This window comes from Petaurus breviceps, unplaced genomic scaffold, assembly GCF_028583685.1.
Source record: "Petaurus breviceps papuanus isolate PSGF00001 unplaced genomic scaffold, PetGlider_PUasm1.0 138, whole genome shotgun sequence".
NCBI classification, from domain to species: Eukaryota; Metazoa; Chordata; class Mammalia; order Diprotodontia; family Petauridae; genus Petaurus; species Petaurus breviceps.
The window spans coordinates 30,040,987-30,059,657 of NW_027185694.1; the positions used below are offsets into that span (position 1 = coordinate 30,040,987).

Here is an 18,671-nt window from a genome sequence, read left to right on the forward strand (position 1 = left end):
ACATATATATACACATTCACATATGTATTCATATGCCCGTATACCCTCTGATAGACTATATATATATATATATATATATATATATATATATATATATATATACACATATATACATATATTCCCTTCAACTATTTTCATACTGAGGAAAGTTTCATCAGTTACAATTATCGTTTTTCCATGTAAGAATGTTAATAGTTCAACTTTGATAAGTTCCTTATGATTTCTTTTCCCTGTTTACCTTCTCATGCTTCTCTTGCTTCTTGTATCTGAATGTCAAATTTTCTATTCAACTCTGGTTTTTTCATCAAGAATACTTGAAAGTCCTCTATTCCACATATTTTCCCCTGAAACATGATACTCAGTTGTGCTGAGTAAGTGATTCTTGGTTTTAATCCCCAGCTCCTTTGACCTCCAGAATATCATATTCCAGGCCCTTCGAGCCCTCAGTGTAGAAGCTGTCAGATCCTGAGTTGTCCTGATTGTGTTTCCACAATATTCAAATTGTTTCTTCCTGGCTGCTTGTAATATTCTCTCCTTGATCTGGGAATTCTGGAACCTGACCATAATATTCCTAGGAGTTTTCTTTTTGGGGTCTTTTTCAGGAGGTGATCGGTGAATTTTTTCAACCCCTATTTTGCCTTCTGGTTCTAAAACATCTGGGCACTTTTCCTTGAGAATTTCTTGGAGGATGATTTCTAGGTTCTTTCTTTGATCATGGCTTTCAGGTAGTCCAATAATTTTAAAATGATCTCTCCTGGATCTATTTTCCAGGCCAGTGGTTTTTCCCATGAGATATTTCACATTGCCTTCTATTCTTTCAGTTGTTTGGATCTGTTTAACAGAATCTTCATTTCTCATAAAGTCATTAGCTTCCCTTTGCTCCATTATAAATAGGAAGGAATGATTCTCCTCAGTGAGCTTTTGAGATTCTTTTTCCATCTGGCAAATTTGACTTTTTAAGGCATTCCCCTCCTCATTGCCTTTTTGAGCCTCTTTTGCCATTTGAGTTAGTCTGTTTTTTAAGGCGTTATTTTCCTCAGTCAGGCTGTTGACTCTCATTTCATAATTTTCTTGCATCGTTCTCATTTCTCTTCCCAATTTTTCCTCTGCTTCTTAAGGCCTTCTATGGCCTGTAACCAGCTCATATTTTCCTTTGAAGCTTTTGGTGCAGGAGTTCTGACTTCACTGTCTTCCTCCTGTTCTATGCCTTGATCCTTTTTGTCCCCAAAATAGGAGTCTAATGTTGGATTCTTCTGTTTGTTTTGCTTCCTTTTCCTGGTCATGTTGCCACTCAATTACTTGACTTTTGGGCTTTTTGCCGCAGTAGGACTCTGCTACCAGACAGGGGAGCTTCCATCCCAAACACTGGGGTTTTCTCAGCTGCCAGAGGTATTAGTTGGGTGCCCTCTCTGAAGCCTCCACACTCTCTGGCAAGCTGGTCACACACCCCAGGACCTCCACCCTAGACCGCAATCCAGATCCAAGCAGGTTAAAGCAAGAGTGATTACCTCTCAGACTGGTCACTTGGCCCCCTACATTCTGCCGGCCAGGAGCTGAAGCTGCCACTTGGTGGTCCAGGCTGCGGGCTTCTCACCCCAGGGGCAAAAGCCTATGCACTCCCAGTTACTGGTCGCAAAGTCCACACTGCACTGACCTCTCACTTTGTCCTTTGCATCTATGTGTTGATAATTCTGGAAACGGCCACAGCTGCTGGTGATCTGGAGTCCCTCCAGCTGGTAGCTGGTCATGCCCACCCTGGGGCTAAAACCTCAGGTTGGAGCTGGGCTCTGCTCCCAGAACACTGCAGTGGCCGACTCCTGCCAGCCTGCCAGGCTGTCCTCATCAGGAGGTTAGCTTCTCTGTGTCATTTTGTGGGTTCTGCAGCTCCAAAGTTTGTTCAGAGTCCCCTTTTACATGAATTGGGGAAGGTGGAAGCTAGAGCCACACGGAAGTCCTGTTTCTACTCTGCCATCTTGACTCCCAGTTTGTTAGTTTTTTAAGAATGGAAAGGTACAACTACAGGGTCCTTATTAGCATCATTGTCCAGGACCTTTGCCCCCTGCCATTTATACTAACACAAGAGGCAGACATGTTCCCAGGTCACATGTTTCCAATGTGTTTGTTCTCCATGTGTGCTCCCTGGTCATATGTGTTCTCTGAATTTGTTCCCTCCCCACTGGTAGTGTGGCCGCCTGTGAGGGAGCTGACCCATTTATGCATGGAGAGATTTTTTCTGATCAGTTGATTTGCTATATACTATTCAACTGAATGTCTTTTGTTTCAAACTAACCTGTCTTCTGACTGATAGGTGACAACAAACATCACTGGGGTCCTTTGAGCTCTGGTTGTGAGTGGGTGTTGACACAGGGCTTCAAACCTGGGATGGCTCCCCTGGAGTACCAAGAGGCCCTTTCACCAACACCCTGACTTCTTTAGGAATACCTTTCTTAACCTTTGAACTATGAACTACTTTTTGGCTTAGACTCAGAATAACATTTTGTTTATACTTTTAAATCACAATTTGGATAATGTCCTCTTCCCTCATAGACATGTTCTTTCCCCTAAAGCCAAATAATTGCCTCTCATTAATGGCATGTTGTTGTTTAGTAGTTTCAGTCTTATCCAACTCTCTGGGACTCCATTTGGAGTTTCCTTAGCAGAGAAACTGGAGTGGTTTGCCATTTCCTTTTCCAGCTCATTTTACAGATGAGGAAACTGAGTGACTTGTCCAATGTGTCTGGGACCAGATTTGAAGAGGAGTCTTCCTGACTCTAGGCCGAGCACTCTGTGCACTATGGCGCCACCTAGCGGTCTTTATTGATGGCATACATTGACCCTACCCTAAAGGAAGGCCATGATTTGATAAGAAAAACTAACAAGTTTTGTGTATCTGAAAGGATATTAGCATCCTTTGGGAAGATTTGTGGCTCAGCCAAGGATTCCTTAAGTTCTCTCTGTGTGAAGTTAGATCCCTGTTATGACAGAAAGCTAGATGTCACAGTGGGTAAGAGTTCTGAATTTGAAAACAGGAAGAGCTGAGTTCACCTCTTACCCCAGACACTTAACAAGCTGTGTGACCCTGGGCAAATCACTTAGCTTCTCTCAGCCTCAGTTTCCTCATCTGTAAAATGGTGATAATAATGGCACTTACTTTCACAGCATTGTTGTGAAGGTCAGATGAGTTAACATGTGTCTGATGAGCTATATAAATGCTAGCTGCCATTATTGTAATGATGATGATGGCATGCCACCTCATCACCAAAACAGTACACCACAAGCCATTACTCAATTGACAAGAATGGCCAAAAGATATGAATGAGAAGTTCTCAAGGGAAGGAATCTGAGCTATTTATGGCAATATGAAAAAAGCTTGGTATCACTAATAATTAGAGAAATTCTAGTTAAATAACCCTTATGCTACTCCTCATACCCATCATACTGCCAAACTGACCAAAAGGAGAACTGACGAATGCTGGAGAGATTATGAAAAATAAGCATATTGCTATGCTATTGGTGGAGGTGTGAACTCCTCCAGCCAATCTGGAAAGCAATTCAGAATTATGCCCCAAAGTTTGTAACCTATGCATACCACCAATGGAACTCTACCCCAAAGAGCTCCAAGAAAGGGGAACAAAAATTTTGCAAACAAAAATGTCGATAGCAGCTTTGTCTCTCATACCAAAGAACTGGAAACTAGGAGGGAGAATGGCTAGTAGACAAATGATGGTATATGAATGTAAGTAAAGCAATGTTATTGCACTATAAGAAATGATGAAAGAGACCATTTCAGAAAAGCCTGGGAAAACTTGTCTGTGAACTGATGAGGTGAGCAGAACCATTTATACTATAGTAACAGGATTATAAAAACAACTCTGGGGCGGAGTCAAGATAGAGGAGTAGAAGCAGGATCTCCCCACTGCTCTGGCTTCCACCTTCTCCAATCCATGTAAAAAGGGGACTCTAAACAAACTTTGGAGCTGCAGAACCCACAAAATGACACAGAGAAGTTAACCTCCCGCTGAAGACAGTCCGGCAGGCCAGCAGGAATTGGACACGCAGTGCTCTGGGAGCCGAGCCCAGCCCCACACCTAGGCTTTAGCCCCAGGGCGGGCCTGACCAGCCCCTGGTCAGAGGGACCCCAGATCAGCAGCAGCTGTGGCTGTTTCCAGATTTGTCAACACATAGATGCAAAGGACAAAGTGAGAGGTCAGTGCAGTGTGGACTTTGGGACCCAGTAAGTGGGAGTGTGTGGCTTTTGCCCCTAGGGGAGAAGCCCTGAGACTCTGGCCAGCACCACATGGCAGCTTCAGTTCTTGGCCTGCAGAATGTAGGGGGACCAAGCACCAGTCTGAGGGGTAATCGCTCTTGCTTTAACCTTCTTGGATCTGGATTGTAGTCTAGGGTGGAGGTCATGGGGCGTGTGTCCAGCTTGCCTGTGGAGGCCTCAGAGAGGGCACCCATCAAATACCCCAGCGTTTGGAACGAAAGCTCCCCTGCCTGGTGGCAGAATCCTACTGTGGCAAAAAGCCCAGGGGTCAAGTGACTGAGGGGCGACATGACCAGGCAAAGGAAACAAAGCAGACAGAAGATTCCAACATTAGACAGAATCCACCGATCACCTCCTGAAAAAGATCCCAAAAAGAAAACTCCTAGGAATGTTATAGCCAGGTTCCAGAATTCCCAGATTAAGGAGAGAATATTACAAGCAGCCAGGAAGAAACAATTTGAATGTTGTGGAAACACAATCAGGATAACCCAGGATCTGGCAGCTTCTGCACTGAGGGATCGAAGGGCTTGGAATATGATATTCCGGAGGTCAAAGGAGCTGGGATTAAAACCAAGAGTCACCTACCCAGTAAAACTGAGTATCATGTTTCAGGGGAAATATGGTTATTCAGTGGAATAGAGGACTTTCAAGCATTCTTGCTAAAAAAACCAGAGTTGAATAGAAAATTTGACATTCAGATACAAGAAGCAAGAGAAGAATGAGAAGGTAAATAGGGAAAAGAAATCATAAGGAACTTATCAAAGTTGAACTATTAACATTCTTACATGGAAAAAACAATAATTGTAACTTATGAAACTTTTCTCAGTAGTTGAAGGGAATAGAAATATATATATATATTATATGTATATATATATATATGTCTATATATGAGGGTATATGGGCATATGAATACATATGTGAATGTGTATATACATGTTTACAGGTATACATAGAGGGCACAGGACCAATTTAACAGGAATGGATGATACTTAAAAGGTGAAATTAAGAGGTGAGAGAGGAATATAATGAGAGGAGATGGGGAGAGACAGAATGGGGTAAACTATCTCATATAGAAGAGGCAAGGGAAAATGGTTACAATGGAGGGGAAGAATTGGAAGGCAAAAGGGAATGGGTCAACCTTATTCCTATTGAATTTGGTTTGAGGAGGGAATGAAATACACACTAAATAGGGTATCTCACCCTCCAGGAGAGTAGGGGGGGAAGGGGATGAGGGGGGGGTGATGGAAGGGAGGGCAGGCTGGGGGGGAGGGAAGTTGGAAGCACCCACTTTTGAAAAGGGACAGGATCAAAGTAGAGAATAGAACAAGTGGGAGGTGGGATAGGAGGGAGGGAAATATAGTCAGTCTTTTACAATATATCTACTATATTATTGTTTTGCATTAGCCACACATGTACAATCTATACTGAACTGCTTATCTTCCCAGTAAGGGTGGGTGACAAGGGAAGAAGGGAATGAATCTGGAATTCAAAGTTTTAAAATAAAATACTAATATGTATACCATTATTAATACTATTTTACATGTAATTGGGAAATAAGATATACAGGCACTGGGGCATAGAGATCCACTGGAAAAGTCGAAAAGGGTATGGGAGAAAATATGGCAGAGAGCAGATTAGCGGAGGGGATATCCTGTGGGACTGCTATTTTGGGGCAGTGGGTAGGGGAAAAATGGGGAGAAAATTCGTAACTCAAAATCTGGCGGAAATGAATGATGTAAATCAGAAGTTAATAAAGCATTTGAAAAATAGAAAAAAAAAACAACTCTGAAAGACTTAAGAACTCCTAACAATGCCCTAACTGATCACAATTCCAGAGAATCCAGGGGATGAGACAGCATGATTGAGAAGTGATGGATCCAAGATGCAGAATGACACACACACTTTGGGACACAGTCAACATGGGAACTTGTTTGGTTTGACTTTGCACATCTGTTACAAAGGTTTTGTTTTTCTTTTTTTCTTTTCCATTGGAGGGACAGAGGGCAGAGGCTGAAAAAAAAAATTAATGCCTAATTATTAAAAATAAAATACAAATATATCCTGGAATGGTCATTTACATATATGACCACCCTACCTCTTGTGACCAAACTACTTCTCTAACACTTTTGACCTCAACTTCATTCTTTGGCTCTATGTATCCACCCAACCCTATCACCCACCCCCCTCAACTGAAACATTATTTCTGACTTTGGCATTTGCCACCTTTATTAGATTCATATTCCAACCATGTATTTCACTCTGTCCCTCTGGATATGGACATTTGTTGCTATTGTTCAGTTGTTCAGTCATGAACAACTTTTCGTGAACCCATGGACCATCCTGTCCACAAGGTTTTCTTGGCAAATATACTGGAAGTGGTTTGCCATTGCCTTATCTGACTCATTTTAGAGATGAGGAAACTAAGGTAAACAGAGTTAAGTGACTTGCCCAGGGTCACACAGCTAGTGAGTATCTGAGGCCAGATTTGAACATAGGTCTTCCTGACTCCAGGCCTGGTGCTCTATCCACTGAGCCATGTGCAGCTGCTAGATATTGGACATATTTGGCATTATTTCTTATTCTCCATGGTGTGCTCTCCTAGAGCCTTGGAAATACTATTATTTGTCCCTATTCTTCCCTCTTCTTCTCACACAGTGGTGGCAACAAGCGTAAGCTGAGCAGTGGCATTGCCCTTATGGGAAACCCCTCAGTTATCTTCCTGGATGAGCCATCCACTGGTATGGATCCTGTGGCTCGGCGCCTGCTGTGGAATGCAGTGACCGAGACCCGTCAGCTTGGCAAGGCCATTGTCATTACCTCCCACAGGTTGGTCCTATACCTTGATGGGCATAGTAAAGAAGAATTCGAATGAGAGTGGGGAGTCAGGAGCTAGGATGGTTCTGTGGCCTTGTCTGTGGATTCTTGGGTGCTGGGGCTAGAGAGCAGGGGCAGCAAAGCTGTCAGCAGTCGATCCCTCAGATGAGGAAGCCTCAGGTTCCTTTGATGTTGGTTCTGACAACAAGCTCTGTGAAATAATGTTCTATCATGGGATGATAAGGGGGAAATTCCCATTCTAAAGCAGAGCATCTCCTCCTCCCCTTGTATGCCAAGCATTTGTACATTGCTAAGGTGGCCTTTTGCTCCAGGCCACATAGCAGAACTTCCCTCTAGAGAAATGGGATCTGCAGGTTTAGTTCTCTTGGGTCCACAGCCCTTGCCCTCCAGAACAAGGAGTCTGTAGTCATGCCTCCCTCCTCCATCTTGTTTCCCCAGCATGGAGGAGTGTGAAGCCCTGTGCACCAGGCTGTCCATTATGGTGAATGGGCAATTCAAGTGTCTGGGCAGCCTGCAGCACCTGAAGAGCAAATATGGGAGTGGCTACACCCTGCTGGCCAAAGTTAAAGACCAAACTAATGAGGAAGAAAAGATGGCACTTGAGACATTCAAAACATTTGTGGAAGAGACCTTTCCAGGTACTGGAGCTCAGGCCCTAAATAGCCCAAGTCTTTCTTATCTGCCCTCTGGCCAGGCATTTTTCCAGTGAATTCCTGTGAAAATAAGTAAACAGGATTTTCACAATCCCACTTCAGCAACAACGCCCTGTAGAGTTCTGCCTCGTTTTAGGGCTGCAACCAAAGTCCTTGCTTAAATTATAGCTCGACTCGCTTCTCAAGGAGTAAAAGTTCTCTGTGCTCATGGCAGAATTTAAGCAGCATGAGAGACAAAGAAGAAGCTGTGAGGGGCAAGCAGATTCATAGCATCTTTCAAAGCCAGTTGAGATTACCTGCTCTTCTGTAGTCTCCCCACCCTGAATAGCCCTTTCAAAAGTATGGATATTGAGTCAACTACAGCAGATATACTAGACTGAAAACTAATCCTGCTAGGAAATAGCCTTTCCCCACTACCTGTCCCTCTTTCCCTTTGCCAGGCAGTGTCCTGGAAGAGGAGCACCAAGGGGTGGTCCATTACCACTTGCCCAAAGAGAACCTCAGATGGTCAAAGGTGAGTATGGGAAGCAGATTTAAGTTATCTTGAAGCTCCCTAAATGACATTTTTCTATAAGGAGGAGCATACAGGAGGCATTGAACTCTCCCAGGGGCCTCAGGATGTGTATATGGCACTCAGACATCTGGGAATATGATGAACTCAGCGGGGGGGGGGGGGGCACTTTCTGTGAAGAGTCTGTCCTGCCCTTTTTCTTGGGTAGTGATCTTTCCATTCTGTTATGTTTTCATTCTGCAATTTATCATAACAATGTTGAACAAAATTTCTTAGCCTTTACTTCTCTGAACATGACTTAAGCTCCTTATATAGACAGCTGAACACTGTGTTCAACAGGTGTGTGACCTAGAGGTGTTGCTTACCTGGAAGGGACTGAAAAAGTGACAGAATCTCTTAGGGACTTAGTCAACTTCCTTCTCAAAGAACGCTGGGGTTTAATGATTTCATGGCAACATTTGAGTCCCCTGATAGATTTAAAGAGTTTCACTAGCCTCTAACTTTTGCCTCCTAACACATATTTAGGAGCCACTCCCTACATCCCTAGAAGAAGGATCTTAACTATAACTTATATCTTAACTATATACCATCCCCACAGGTGTTTGGCATCTTGGAAGAAGTCAAAGACAGGTATAAATTGGATGACTATTCTGTAAGTCAAGTCTCACTGGAACAAGTCTTCTTGAGCTTTGCCCATTTACAAGAATTGAAAGAAGATTGAATCCTAAAGTGCAATTCACTGTACTTTGAGCCCCTTGCCACCTCCCTTTCTATTATATATCACTAGTGTGTATTGAGATAGCAATTGACACTGTGTATGTGCATATCTTCATATAAAAATGTAACAATGAACTCCCTCAAGGAGGGACTTTACTTTCCATTTTGAGTACAGTTGTACTTTGAGATAAATATTCAAGAAATAGGTGAGTATGAGGTCAGAAAAGAAGAAGTAGAGTTCTTAGAACCTGAGACCATTCATTGCACCTCCTGTTATACTCAACAGCTCCATAGGGATGCAATTGCAGTGGGCCCCATAGTGTATGCCATTTTTGCTGTTTATAGGGTACACTATGAGTCAGCCTGGGTAGCCCCCAGTCTCCCAGGCATTCACTTACTAGATGGAAACTACAGTATACAGAGTGAATGTAGGTGGGGGGGAAATATAGGTAGAAGTTATAAGGGGACCAAGTCATTTTTAAAAACTCATTGGGAAGTATGGTGGTCTGATTATTTCAGTAGTAAAATATTATTCTAGCATTGAGTGGGCTCTGTCTGCCCATCAGACTTGAAAGGTGTATCTTTACCCAAAGACTCTATAGAAGTGTATAAAGCCACACACGAGTAGCTTTCTAGAGAACAGCTGCTGTGAACAGCTTCCAAGATTCTGATTACATAATATAATGAGCTCTCTATTTATTCAATAACAAATCAGAGCAAAACATTCATAGAAAATCAAAATACAACATTCACAATGTTACAACTTATCACAGAAAATCAAAATACAGCATTCACCATGTAACAATTCAACAATTTATCATTAGATGGTCACATAGTTTTCACCAAAGTGGTCACATAGTTTTTAAACAAAGTACATTCATTTAGTCAATCCTTAATTCAGTCACAAAGTACCAAAGTCAAAGTTCTCCACCCCTAGGTCACAGAAAATCATAATCTTCTCAGTCAGTACACAGTATCCAAGTAAAGTCTTCTTTCAGCTTGACTTGAGGCTGGCTCTCAGCTTCCATGGTCCCAGCTCTAACTGTCACCTGGGTTCAAAGGCAGGCAGCTCCCAGTTCCTTGTCTAGCTCCTTGTCCAGTTCCTCATCCAATTCCCATTCCATATTGAAGTTCACAGTGTTGAGTCCACCTCAGGTCCTTCACAGTTCCTGTTTCTGAGAAGATAAAGCTTGACAGAGCCACAATAATATACTTACACATTGCTGGCACCATCATCAATTCACTATCTCCCTGTGAAATCATTCAGACCCACTAACAAGTTCTGAGAACTCAACACAAATCATCAACATAGAAATCAACACAGATCCACAAACAAGGTCCAAGAGGTCAGCACAAATCACAAGTAAAGTCCCAGGACCTCCAAAACCCTCCTCCAGGACTTCAGTAAACATACAACCAGAAAATCCTTCTGTACAATGTATCACAAACAAACATAAACACAGACAGAGCAGACAAACAGAGAGCTGGTTTCCACAAGTTTTCTCCTTGATTCTGCCACCACAAGAGTCCTCTTTTCAGTTCTGCCATCTCTAGCCTGGAAATTCTCTTTATATATGGTCATTAGCTCCACCCCTTCCTGTTGCAGGAGTTCAAGAGTTCTAGAGTTCACAAGCTGTGGGGTTCACACGTTCTGTTTCTTAACAGACTTGATACAAGGCTCAAAAGAAACTTGAACTGGAATTAATTCAATAGCTGAAACAAGATGTAAACTACTTCTGTGCTTGCCATTACAAATTGTGAGATGAACTGGACACATCAAACAAAGAGGAAATAGGAGGGAAGCCTGTGGAACAAGAAAATTTCAGAACAAGTGGTTGGTCTTATCTGTGTTAGGATGTCCAGCATAGGGAAGGAAAGGTGTCATCTTGGTCAGAATGATGACTACCTTGAGACAAAGGCAAGTCCATGTTGGAATATATAAACATCAATACTCAAAAAAAGAGAATAGACAGAGGCCCATTGTGTTCTTAACCTAAGCACATACTTTGTATATAATAAGCCAACATTATGTCAGTTGCCCAAACCAAAAGTGTCTATGGATGAGGTTTGAAAACAACAAGCCACCTCCCACCCCACCCAGTGCCTAACCTTAGTAGTTCTCCCTCCGGCCTCACCCTGATGGACCCAAGTTGGATAAAATGATATAGGAGCCCATCTGAGACAGTCCTGCCCTGATTGGGTATAGGTATTGTGGTCACCTGGAAAACAGACACTTAGGTCTGAGTTTAAGTGTCCCCCGCTTGCTATGACAAATCAAATAGCTCTGGTTCAAGGTTTGAGACTGCAAAATAAGCTGTCTATACACGGGCCTTTTGAGATAACTGATCCTTCAGGCTGCTGAGATATCTTGTTCTGCTTGGCCCTAGAAAACAAAGCAAATAATCATCAGTGGAATCACAGAGGGACAGATTTAGGCTTGACGGCAGGAAAAACAAAGCTATCCAAAATTAAAATAAACTCATTCTTGAAAACTGCTCTGAGGAGGCAGCAGGTTCCTGGTTACTGGAGAGCTTCAAACAAAGACTAGCTGACTGCTTGTCAAGTTGTAGAACAAGAGGTCTTCCCTCTTTTTATGTTCTGGACCCCTCTGACAGTATGGGGAAGCTTTTGAACCCCTTCTCAGAATACTTCTACATACACAAAAAACAATACATAAGACTACAAAGGGTTTCCAATTATATTAGAATAGTTGGGGTTGGTTTTTTTTTTTTGCTTTTTGGAGGGAGGAAGGCAGGGAAATTGGGGTTAAGTGACTTGCCCAAGGTCACAAGGAAAGTGACTTGTCCAAGGAAAGTAAGTGTCTGAGGCTGGATTTGAACTCAGGTCCTTCTGACCCCAGGGGTGGTGCTCTATTCACTGTGCCACCTAGCTGCCCCCAGAATAGTTATTTTTAAAAAACATTTTTTAAGTTCATGGATTTCAGGAACTCCTGTTGGGTATTCTTATTCAGGTTTGGTTTGAGTAGGTGGTCTCTGATATCCCCTCTAACTATGAGAGTCAGACTGTAATTCTGTGTGATATGAGGTCTGAGAGAGAAAGTCATTACTGACCACAGATATAAGGGCTTTATACAGAAAGTAGCATTTTAGTTGAGGGAAGAGGAGTAGGAATTCACCAGGTAAATATGGGGGGAGGGATGAGGGAAGGCATTCTAGGTGTAGGAATTAGCATGAGGAAATCCTTGGAGGTGATGGAGCACATGAGATATTTGTGGTACAGAGAAGAAGAGGTTTACTGGCCCATAAATATAAAGTTGCAAAAAGTATGATGTGGTGGTGCCAGATTAAGAAAGGCTTTGAACGTCAAGACCTTAGCTTGGGAAACCACATAGGGAACCACTGAAGACTTTTGAGTAGAAGTGTGGCAAATCAGATCTACACCTTGAAAAATTTGTCAACAATAAGAAGGATGGATCGGATACAGTAGAGTACCAGAGTAGGAAGGCTTGTTCAGAGACTTATGTTTGTCCCTCCTTTTCAAAGAGGACCAGTGACACCATGGGTTGATGTCTTGACTCATGCAGAGCTGCCCAAAGTTATCAGCCTCACTCTTCCAGAGTCATTGTAGTCCAGTGGCGAGACAAAAGTCAAGGCAACTGGTGACAGCCCAGGATGCACTGGCTCACCCAAATTCTGAGGATTCCACAGCACCTGCTTCAGTATCCTTCATGGCCTTTGTTCTCATCTGCCCATTCTGCAGGGGAAGTCTTCACATGCTTGGGGTAGACACCTCCTAACTCATTGACAGTTTTGAGATCTGTCAATTACCCTCAACCTGGTTTAGCCCATCGACCAAGATGGTTCACTGCAGTATGGCCACTGACTGTGAGTGCTCCAGCTTCCTGGAGCCAAAGGTGAGAGTGAGGTGAAAGGTGGACACCCAAGATGGATGAGCAGCCCTGAAAAGGGCTCAGCAAGCCCTCACACCAGGGGTGCTAGTCCTCCCTCAACACCAGGTGGTGCGGCAGATAGAGCCCAAGCTCTACAGTCAGAAAGACCTGAGTTCAAAATAGAACTTAGACACTTGTTATCTGTGTGACCCCAGGCAAGTCACTTAACTTTATTTACCTCAGTTTCATCATCTATAAAATGATCTAGAGAAGGAAATGGCAAACCACTCCAGTATCTTTGCCAAGAAAACCCCAGATGTGGTCACAAACCAATAAAATATGCCAATAAAAAAATCTGCTGAAAATTCTTCAGTTCAGAAGACATTAACCACTTAAGAGGACAAAACACGTGTTCATGGGCTGAATAGTTCTTGTTGTTCAGACTTGCAAAATACTAGACAGGTAAGTATTAAGGCTATAGTAGTGATAATAGAAAAGAAGGCTATGGGAGGTATTCAGGAATAAAATGGAAAGGATTTGGTAATATTAAGAGATATGAGAGAGGTCAAAGATAACCCTTAGGTGGCAGATCTGGGTTATAGAGAATGATGTTGCCATAAACAGAAATCAGGAAACCAGAAGGAAAGGAAGGTTTGGGGGGAGATTTTGTTTACCTCCTACATGATCGTTCCTTACCAACTTCTTTGGATCATCATCTGTTTCCTGACCACGGGGGGCATCCCCCAAAGCCCTGTTCTTTTAACCCCCCCCCCTACATTTTTCCTGGGTCTTCTCATCAGTCCGTATGAGTTCCCTTATCTTAGCTTGATTTTCTGGGGCATAGGTCCAAATTGAAATGGGCACCTGTCAGTTATTTCAGCCAACCAATATAGTGACATAGCATCCTTGGATATTTGCTCTCTCTGGGTCAGAACAAAATCTGTAAGTTTTGCACAAGCCTCTAAATCCACTATGACTGAGATTCCCTGACGCTGATGTCATGGGTCAGAACTACATGGGCAGTTGAAAGACAGTAACAGCAATATTGCAAAGACAATCAACTTTGAAAAACTTGGGAATTCTGATCTACACAATGACTGACCACAGTTCCACAGGGCTCATGGTAAAATATGCTACTCACCTCCTGATAGAGAAGTAAGGCACTCAGAGTGCAGAACAATGTGAGAACTTGTTTTGCTTGACTATACATGTTTCAAATAGAGGTTTTGTTTTTCTTGCTTTCTTATGGAGGGGCGCAGGTATGGGAAGGAGAGAATGCAGATCTGAAAAAAAAGATTTTAAAAAATACATGAGCATGAGGACAAGAAGTCTAGAGTAATCAAGCTAGGAATAAAAGGATGATGAGGTGTCTCACTGCCCCCAAGTAGCAGCCAATTCAATCCATTGCTGGCTCCCTACTTGAATAGAATTCATGTGCCTAGGTGACTTGAACCAGACATGGTACCCTCTTGAGTCATACCATACTAACACTCCCTCTCTCCCATCATGTGAGATTGACAAGAGATTCTACCACAATCATCATTGTGACTGAAGATGGAAGAACATTGCCAGATAACTGTAAGCAAATTGGTAGTAATGTCCACCTAGGTTAATTACCATCATACCTGCCCAGTCTTCCTTGCCTTTGCTAACTTCTCTGGACTTGACTTTTGGTTGTCTTAATATATGGTACTGACCAACCTCACCTTGCCTAGCCAAATTTTAAGTTTTGGCTCTTCTGGCCAGATCTGCCTTATTGACAGGTCTAGGGCTAATGTTTCCAAGGGCCAGGCCATCTTGAGAGCTTGTGTATACTTTAAGGAATTTTCAGCTGATGTAGGGGGCAATATACTGGGCCTATCTTGTGGAGAAGACATATTTGTAAGACCTAGATGACAACTAATTGCTGTAAATGGTCCTAAACTTTTTAGGATTAAGGAGCCATCGTTCAAATGCTGAAAACTACTCATGTTTACAGACTATATATAGACCCAGACCTCCATATGACAACTGCATACCAAATTTTTCAGAGTTGTAGCCTACTTATCAGAGTCCTAACTAGCTAGATCCCCTAGGACTTTGCTCCAGTATGGGAAATTTAGAAGTTATAGGCAATAAACATCAAGAACTTACTATGCACCAGGCACTGTGCTAAGCACTAGGAATACAAAAAAAAAAAGATAATCCTTGCTTTTTACAATCTAATGGGAGAGACAACATGCATATAACTATGTGCAACATGCATATAACTATGTGCAAAAATAGTTTTATACAGGATAAATAGGAAATAACCAGCAGAGGGAATTATCTCTTCTAAAAGGGACTGGAAACTAAGAGGGTTTGGGAAAAGCTTCCTATAAAAAGTGACATTTTTGCTGGAACTTCAAGGAATCCAGGAAAACCATAAGGAGGGAGAATATTCTAGGCATGGAGCCAATGAATCTAGCCAATGAAAATGCCCAGAGTCGGGAGACATAGTGTCTGAAGAGGAATCCTGGAGTACATGGTACAAATAAAGTATAAGAAGACGGGAAAGGTAGGAAGGGGTTAGTTTATGAAGGGCTTTAAATGTCAAACAGAGAATTTTATTTTTGATCCTGAGGATGTTAGCTACTAGAGTTTATTGAGTAGAAGGATGACATGGTGTAGCAACAAGCACCCCAAGCACGTCCTCAGGGTTTGCTGACCATACAGGTTCTTGGATCTGCTTTGTTAAAGGAAAGCAACTCAAAATGGGTTAACAAGCTTACTTTAATCAGTCAAACATATATCGTTTACCTTGTTCAGGGGAAAAAGGTCAGCACCCCAAACTTCAAAATATACAGACAGAATTATCAAGACATTAACAGATCAAGTAGACAGCTTTCCAAACTGTCCAACCATTACATCCATACCCAGTCAACATCTGGGTTTCCACATCTGGGTTTTTCAAAGCCGGGGGACTCTCAACAACAGCTTCCCAGAATTCAGATCAAATCACAGAACACTTCTCAAAGTGAGTCCCAAAACAAAGCTACACATCAGGGCTTATATAGCCTTCTCCTGGCTCAGAGAATGTAACAACTTTATTGACTCACTGGCCAATCAAGAAGTATCTACTGAAAAACAAGCCTCCCTCCCCAGGCTTCAGGTGCATTGTAGCCTAGGGGCAGGGAAGATCTTCCAAATTTGCATTCCCATTACACATGGTCAGACCTGTGCTTTTGAAGGATCACTTTGACAGCTTAGTGGAGGAAAGACTAGAGTGTGGAAAACATTAAGGCAGACCAACCAGTAGGCAATTGCTTAAGAGTGATAAGGGTGGTGGCAATGTCAGAGAGGAGGAGATAGGTGTGAGAGATGCTGCAAAGGTGAAATCACCAGGCCTAGGCAACAAATTGAACGGGGGGGGTGAATATGAGGGGGCTGTGTGTGAGAAAAATTGAGGGTGACCCCTAGGTTGTGGGCCTGGGGGACTAGAAGGATGGTGGTGCCTTCTACAGTAATAGGGTGGTTTGGAAGAAGGGAGAGCTTAAGGGGAAAGACAGTATGTTCAGATCACACCATCCTGAGCTTTCTCCCCTACCCAATATAAATTTAGCCTGTTAGCTTCTCCTTCTGGCAAGAATTTAATTGTCCCTTAGAGAACAGGCTTGAGAAGTCTATTCTGCCTCCCTTGGAGCCACACAATGATAGCCTTCACCACAAGTGGGCCTCTTTATAGGAGTAATAAGAGACTTAAAATATCCAGACATTGGCTAAAGCTTTCTGCCAAAAGCATAGTAGCTAATCAATTATTTATGTGCCTTAATTATAATTTCATTTTTTTAAACTACAGTAGAGGAGGCGATTTGGGGAACTGTTATGTAGAAGGAGAAATCATGAGAGGTGTAAACTCCTTTTTTAGAAAATGATAGAGGAGAGAGCCCAGCATAATCTGTGTCATAAATTCCATTCTTCATCCACCCCAGAACCTTACCATCTGCCCTTTTGCTGCTCTCCTCCTCAGCTGGAAGAACAGTCTCTCAACCAAATCTTCAGTCACCATGCCCCCCCCTTCCTCATACCCACCACTCTCCCCCCAAGTTAATCCACTCAGTTTTGCATCTTTGTCCTAGGATGTGGAGAGTTAGTGAGCAAACTGGGCATCTTGCCATCCAGTCCATGTTCCCCCCCCCTCGTTCATTTATCAGTAATAATAAATGACAGAGAAAGCAAAACTACCCAACTCTTATTGTATTTCTATTTTCTCTTCCAAGAAGGAAGATATTTCTGAACAAGAAAAAAAAATAAAAATAATAGTTGACTGAAAGCTAGGAATACACCTAGTTTCCTTCAATGAATCCAGTTCATCTATCTGGCTCTGATGAACTGAAACGGAAACAAAAAAAAGGGAAAAGAACATAAATATAATGTTTGTGCATGCTTTTTTGGAGGGGGGAAGGCAGGGCAATTGGGGTTAAGTGACTTGCCTGAGGTCACATGGCTAGTAAGTGTTAAGTGTCTAAGGTCGAATTTGAACTCAGGTCCTCCTGACTCCAGGGCCAGTGCTCTATTCACTGAATTCACCTAGCCACACCCCTATAAATATAACTTTAAAAAAATACACAGAAGAAAACAAAATTCAATTCAGAAGGGTTATATTTAATATTGGAATAGAGATTGGATCTGTAAGGAATTCCCAGGTAAGGAAATCCCCTCCTAGGGCAGATCAGCATCTTCTCTGTAACTACTTCTCAGTTCACAGAACCCTTAGTGTCCCAGTAATTTTTTTCAATTACCTAACAGTTCCATTTATTAAGTAGTTAGGTCCAAAGAATTTAATAAATACTTATGTCCTAACCAGCCAGTTGAAAAAAATGCATGAATTTAAAGGGAAAAAATATTGTATTTCATTCTTAAACAATTACTTCTTATTCTTAAATAATTATACTATTATTTACTTGTGTCCTCTTGTTGGACACTGCATGGTTTCTTAAACTTTGGGGTCAGACTGGATACCGCCATCCTCATTTCCTATCCCACAATGATTTTTTTTAGCAGTTCTTGCTTTTTAATCACAGCAGCCAATGAAAACCCAGCTTCACAAAATTAGGATGTTACAAACAAGAAAATTTAATTACTGGTGAATTCAAAAGTTTAATAAAAACGTCTCAAACATTTGAGAAAGGAACATACCGTGTTTCCCTGATAATAAGACACTGTCTTATTATTTTTTTTTTTGGAAAGAAAAACACCAGAGGGCTTATTTTCAGGGGAGGGCTTATGTTGTCCTGCCTCAGCTCTCCTCCGCAGCACTGCTCTCAATGGCGCCAGCAAGCAAATCACTGGGGAAGAACAGGATGACGCTCTCACTGCTGCAGCTCTGATTGGATGCAGCTCAGAGCACGGCGTGCGTTTCACGGGGGGGGGGGGGAATGGTGCATACAGAGGGTACCATAATGTAGCGTATAGCGCAGGGGATCACCTTCACTACAGTAGCAATCTCAATAGGGCTTATTTTCGGGGGAGGGCTTATTTTAGAGGAATCTTACACAGTAAGGGGAGGGCTTATTTTCGGGATAGGTCTTATTATCGGGGAAACACAGGTAGCACGATCCAACGCTGAAATTGTGAACCACCTTTAGCTGACTTGAGTTGGAACAGTGTGGGGTATCCTTATATTTCCCTTGAAAACTTAAATATCCCTCGGGGTCCCTGTGTGTTGGCTCTTGGGTCCCAGAGTACTCCAGTGCACAGTAAAGGAACTCCATCTCAAAGAATTACCTAGAGCACCAAGAGGTTAAAGAAGCTGTCCACAGTCACCTGGTTGGTAGCAGGATTTGAACTTCAATGTTGCTAAGTCCCATGACTGCTCTC

At 42.5% G+C, this 18,671-nt stretch overlaps 1 protein-coding gene across 1 annotated transcript in view; it reads left to right on the forward strand.

Moving 5' to 3' along the window:
- LOC138143979 (phospholipid-transporting ATPase ABCA3-like) overlaps nucleotides 1–9,131 on the forward strand; it is a 282,495-nt gene extending 273,364 nt beyond the window's left edge. Inside the window, exons 27-30 of the mRNA XM_069065289.1 lie at nucleotides 6,923–7,093; nucleotides 7,541–7,740; nucleotides 8,196–8,269; nucleotides 8,865–9,131. Coding sequence (XP_068921390.1) covers nucleotides 6,923–7,093; nucleotides 7,541–7,740; nucleotides 8,196–8,269; nucleotides 8,865–8,987 — 568 coding nt within the window. The 3' untranslated portion in view covers nucleotides 8,988–9,131. The remainder of the gene's footprint in view (nucleotides 1–6,922; nucleotides 7,094–7,540; nucleotides 7,741–8,195; nucleotides 8,270–8,864) is intronic.
- The last annotated feature ends 9,540 nt before the right edge of the window (nucleotides 9,132–18,671 follow it).